Consider the following 6000-nt stretch of genomic DNA (forward strand, 5'->3'; position numbering starts at 1 on the left):
TATTATCTTTAAGAATTTATACAAAGGGATTCAATTCAACATGTCACTTTGGGAGTATAGTGCATCTTGATCGATGTCACCCCTTTCATCAAACTCCCCCATCTCTCCCATCCCTACCCATCCTCTCAATTTGATTTTAATATTTGTGTGCTTCTTTAACATACAATGAAGTTTTATTTTTTTGGTGCTGTGTTTGTTTTTGCCACTAGATATCCATCGGACCTGGCATGAAATCAGTATTGTATAAATATTTTAGGAATGAAAATAGGCAAAAAATTCAGAAATTCAAGTGATAAGTGTTCTTAAAGGATTTTTTCCTATATAAATTGAACTGACTGAGTCCTCTCAAACATGAATCCGTTTAGACTGAAGTCACTTATTATTTTCCTACTCTAAGGAACTTTCAAACATTGTAACATAGGATCAAACATTTCAGTGAAGATTGATGTAATGAAACATTTAAACAGTAGGTTGGGGGTGTAGCTCAGTGGTAGAGTATGTGCTTAGCCGGCTAGATTCCTGGGTTCAATCTGCTGCACTAAAAATAAAGGGTAAATATTGGGGGAGAGATAGTTTCTATGGTGACATCTACTTCTAAGAGCCCCTTGTTCTAAGCACCAAAGAGAATGAGTCAACTGAGACACCTCCAACTTTACGTCTTCCAGTTGTCTCACTATCCAGCAATGTCAGTGTTCCTAGTATTAGCCATGAATTTAAGGTTCTTAATTTGTTCAAATGAGCTCATAAAAACAGGTGGATGGTAGTAGAGGTGGGAGAGGAAATTTATTTCAATCCAGTGACTGAATATTAGATTCACCACCACCCACATGTTTTTATGGGGTGTGCTAACACCTGTGAGTTGGCTTTTCTTTTTGTGAAGTATGAAGTGCCAAGGTTTTCTGAGTATCCCTCCAATGAGTCTGTATTTTGAATATATCCTGTTTGTGTTCCCAGTCACATAGATAGCCATAACAGAAGAGCCATTCTATTCTCTTTGCGCCTAAAGAACAACTTCCCAATTACAGGACAGATACTGAGCAGAGTCCTTATGACAGAAACACCGACACTGGATGTGCCTTGTATCACCCCTGTTCTGTAATTAAGCGCTCACCTGTTTTTTTTTTTCTTTTTGTTTTTTGTTTTTGGTCGGTCGTGGGGCTTGAACTCTGGGCTTGGGCACTGTCCCTCAGCTCTTCAGCTCAAGGCGAGTGCTCTACCGCTTGAGCCACAGCGCCACTTCCAGGTTTCTAGTGGTTTATTTATTGGAGATAAGAGTCTCAAGGACTTTCCTGCCCGGGCTGGCTTTGAACCGTGATCCTCAGATCTCAGCCTCCTGAGTAGCTAGGATTACAGGCGTGAGCCACTGGCTCCTGGCTCTCACCTGTTTTGTTTTGTTTTTTAAACTGTCTCACATAATTAGCTTAGGATAGTAGCAATTACTAGACTGATTTTTTATTATTAACCCAAACTTCCTTTCCTTGCTTCTTATCATGAGGCAGATAAAATCTTTTTCACAAGCCCTCTGAAAACTATCTAAGTCAACATAGTTACCTTGGAAATTGTTTATTCCAATGATAGATTTTCTGCACTTAGTAGACAAGCATTTTACCACTTGAGTCCTTTAAATCTCCTCATTCAGTGCAATTACCTTGTTTCTTTCATATTCTGAAGTGAGAATTCCACTAGGAATTAGGGACATATGAACACATGAACATATGAACACAGAGGTGAACACTGCCATGATTTCACTGTACTTTTCCTGTAACACCTTTAGAGGCAACTGTATCCTTAAATAATGAAAAATTCAAATAAGTTAATGAACTCTGATTTTTCTGCTTGGGACAACTGGAACACCTTGCTTGACTTTAACTTGAGAAACTGCTAACTTATCCCTTCAAATCATCCTATATGGACTTTGAGATTTTTTTTGTGTATGAAAATACCGTATAGAGGGGTTACAATTACATGGGCAAGATAATGAGTACATTTCTTATCAAGCATTGTTGCCTCCTCCTTTGTTTCCCCTTCCCATCCCATCCCTTCCCATCAACCCTTTCCCCCCCATTTGCAATAACTAGTATATGTCTGGACTTTGAGATTTCATTGGCAAAATTCTAGTTTGGGAAGAAAATGGATTTTCTTGTCATCTCCAGGAAATGTTTGATGTCATATTGGATGAGAATCAGCTTGAGGATGCGTGTGAACATCTAGGAGAGTACCTTGAGGCATATTGGCGTGCTACCCACACAACCAGTAGCACCCCCATGACCCCACTGCTGGGGAGGAATTTGGGCTCCACAGCACTCTCACCATATCCTACTGCAATTTCTGGGTTACAGGTATTGTCAGTTTTGCTTATTACTTTTACAGCCTTACCTTTCAGATTGTATAGAGAACTTGATTAAGTTGAAGAATGAGGAATGATTCTCAATGTGAGGAGGGAACCATAGGAGGAGCACATTATACTAACCCAAATTGGAACTCACCTATTCTAGAGGAAGCTGCCCAGAGAATCACCCTTACTGGAGGACTTCCCTCTCTCTAATTGTGATTGTGTGTTGGGGGGGGGGGAGCTATATGTGTGCTGGGCCTGGGCTTGAACTCAGGGCCTTTGGGCTGTTCCTGAGCTTTTTTGCTCAAGGCTAGCACTGTGGCATTTAAGCCACAGCTCCACTTCCAGCTTTTTTGGTAGTTAATTGGAGATAAGAATCTCATGGGCTTTCCTGCCTGAGCTTTGAACCACAGTCCTCAGATCTCAGCCTCCTGAGCAGCTAGGATGACAGGTCATCAACACCCAACTGCTCTCTGGGAATTTAAAATGGATTCTACTGAGATAAAGTAGTTCTTGGTAGATTTAATGTCTATACAGGGCAACTGTCCATAACTTACACATGACACTTCTTAAAAATTATATGATAGTGAAAATATCAGGCAGTTTGGAGACAGATGAGCCTTTTGTCTTTCCTTAACTATTCCTGCCTCCTGTGCTGCCTGAACTGTTCTACGCCTTGTACAAGACAGAATAAGTTTTCTTGGGTATAGCTAGGGTGCATCTGGGTCAGTAGCTATGACAAGTGTCCTTTAGGGAAGTATGGGATAGGGTCAGGAACTTCTTTCTTTGCTGCTCTGATAGAGAGCAAGAAGCATTAGGACACAAAATGATTCCTACCTTTCTACATTAATTATTATTCACCATTTATCAGGTAGCTACTGGAAGATGGCCAACCCCCAACTGACTGAAGAACATGTAGTCAGTTGAGCCGTCTGGCATCATGACTAGTTTGGCTTTAATGGGTTATAATGATAGCCATACTTGTAGATTTTTGTAAAGTTAACTCTGAGATAAATTCAAACACTATTATAACTGTTTTGCTTTTCTGCAAAACTGAATCTTGGTAAACAGAAAAAAAAATGGCCATAGAAATGAATTTCTTTTAAGACTGGACATGTTCGATTGTAACATTTATATATGTGTATATGCACCAATTTGCCTTGTTTCCCTCCATGCATGCTGATCAGAGTGAAGCATTTCCATTGACCAATTTGTGTTGGGTTTGAACTGGGATGTAGTATGGAGGCATGGAACACTAAGCCTCTGTGATATGGGAATAAGTATCACATTACACTTTGTTTATGAATACAACACACTTGATAAAACATCTCCAAGGCATCCACCTACAGTGGCTCTCCCAGTTTCACTAATGAGTTAATGTGGTGACCTTTATCCTGTGCCCTACTTTGCCCTGTAATAATAGGTACTTAATTGTTAGATACCTGGCTGAGATGAATGGCACGGTCTGTGACTCACTTAATTTCCATGTGAAGCCCAGTAGACTTTGTAGAAGATTCTCTGAGACCATTGTTGTGTCAGGATCCTATTCTTTAACTCAGGGGACCTTCCTAAGCTAGTGGACACATACAGATAACCTGTTTACCATAGTGAAAAAAGGTCCAATGTCATTTTCTGACCCAACAAATAGTTGTCTTAAGATGCTACTTTCAATTAATAATATTAGAAAATTTTAATTTATATCTGAGGATTACTTCTGCAGGCTGTCTCAGTTAAGGAACAAAGATTTTTAAAAGCATCAGTTAGCTGATTCCATAACACTATATACTCCTTTAAAGAATATTACTGCAAGCAGAACATTTAGGTAGGATATAGCAACAGACACATTATTTTATGGATAGTACAAATAGTTTCATAAAATATTTGTAAATATATAAAGTTATAATTCAGCTACCAAATGTGTGACTTGTAATAGGACAAATATCAGTTCAAGAAAGGAGTAAAATAATAGATGTTATTCTGAACTTCATGCACCAGCAGCAAAATAACCCCCATTTATTGCAAAAGAAGTGAAATACTTAGGCCTTACTAAATTCATTACATTCCATGTAATGGCCAGTTTTCAGTTCTGCTTTTTCAATAGGAAGCATATTCATGCGGCTTTATGTAATTAAATTCATAAGCTGTCAGTGCTGAAGCACCTTCATGCATTGTGTCCCAAATAAATGAGACAAGATGCTTTGGACAGACCATCTGTTTATCAAAATGCTTTATTAAGGCAGATATTTAGTCATGTCTTATTGAATGGGTCCTATACATTTACATGTTTACATGTATATAACATACATCTATATTTATATGTTTACATTTATATGCTTACATGTATGAAGCTGACAAAATTTAATCAATACATTATCTGATATTTTTAGAGTCAGCGGATGAGGCACAGCAATCACTCCACAGAGAACTCTCCAATTGAAAGACGAAGTCTAATGACCTCTGATGAAAACTATCACAATGAGAGAGCTCGGAAGAGTAGGAACCGCTTGTCTTCCAGTTCTCAGCATAGCCGAGATCATTACCCTCTTGTGGAAGAAGATTACCCTGACTCATACCAGGACACTTATAAACCACACAGGAACCGAGGCTCACCTGGGGGATACAGCCATGACTCCCGACATAGGCTTTGAGGCTGCCAAAAGAACATAAAAAATATTCATTTGTTGACAATTTGTCATAGCACTGCTAGGATAAACCAATCATTGTAACTTGGCAAGCACAGCACAATTATTGTGCTGTGGGCTGGTGTCATTTGATGCTAAGTAAAGGGCAAAAAAAATACATTATGCCCTTGAATCTAGATGGATAATAGATGCCCTGTCATATAGATATTTTTAAGTGTAACATTTACATAACAGTACCTTTTGTTTTCTTCATAGATTTAGACACATCAATTTGTAATTTTAGGGTATTTATGAAGGCACATACAAAATAATTTCCCATGCTGGAAATTCCAAATGACCAGTTCCAGTTGGAACCAATTTATAAACCAATTCCTGTTGGAATTTGGGTGAATTGACTGGAAATCTACTTGAGCATGTTACAACCAATCGGGAAAAAACTAAACCTAAACGATAAGAAATTCACAATACCAACAGAAACCAAAACCAGCTATAGTATTTATTTGTTGGAAGCTAAATTTACACTTACAGTTGGAATGTATGAACATTTTAATATACTAAACTGTTACCAGAATGGCTTTTCAAACTTACCAAATGTACTGATAGTGCCAAAAAAGAATCTCAGAAATCTTAATGCAGAAATTATATAGTCTCCTCAGATTTTAATATTTTTCTTTCTTTCCTGGCATAGCTGTTGTATTCAAAATGTGTTTTTGCTTTCTGTTCAGTTAGTATTGTTAGCTTGTTTGAAGTTGGCAAAAAAAAAAAAAATAAGGAGAAGAAAAACTTCAACATTTTTTCAGCAATGGGTGAGAATAGTAAAGAGAAACCAACAATAGCTGGGTATATAAGAAATGGAAAACGAAGTGGTATTTCTTCTTTAATCAATCTGAGCACAACTACATACATCTGGAGATCTGAAGTCAGATAGCAAGGATGTGGTACCATCCTCCTGAGTGCATAGCTAAACATCTCCAGTTCATCCAGCCCACTTACCACACACATCAGGTCAGTATTTCCTGCCAACAC

At 38.2% G+C, this 6000-nt stretch overlaps 1 protein-coding gene across 5 annotated transcripts in view; it reads left to right on the forward strand.

Moving 5' to 3' along the window:
- The window catches only part of Cacnb4 (calcium voltage-gated channel auxiliary subunit beta 4), a 270533-nt gene extending 264776 nt beyond the window's left edge, over positions 1 to 5757 (forward strand). For all 5 annotated transcript variants that reach the window (XM_070023272.1, XM_070023273.1, XM_070023282.1 and 2 more), the window contains 2 exons: positions 2154 to 2339; positions 4720 to 5757. In XM_070023272.1, the coding sequence (XP_069879373.1) occupies positions 2154 to 2339; positions 4720 to 4980 (447 nt within the window). In that variant the 3' untranslated portion in view covers positions 4981 to 5757. The remainder of the gene's footprint in view (positions 1 to 2153; positions 2340 to 4719) is intronic.
- Positions 5758 to 6000: the final 243 nt, after the last annotated feature.

This window comes from Dipodomys merriami, unplaced genomic scaffold (genome assembly GCF_024711535.1).
Source record: "Dipodomys merriami isolate MVZ:Mamm:240054 unplaced genomic scaffold, mDipMer1.0.p SCAF_1, whole genome shotgun sequence".
Classification (NCBI taxonomy): Eukaryota; Metazoa; Chordata; class Mammalia; order Rodentia; family Heteromyidae; genus Dipodomys; species Dipodomys merriami.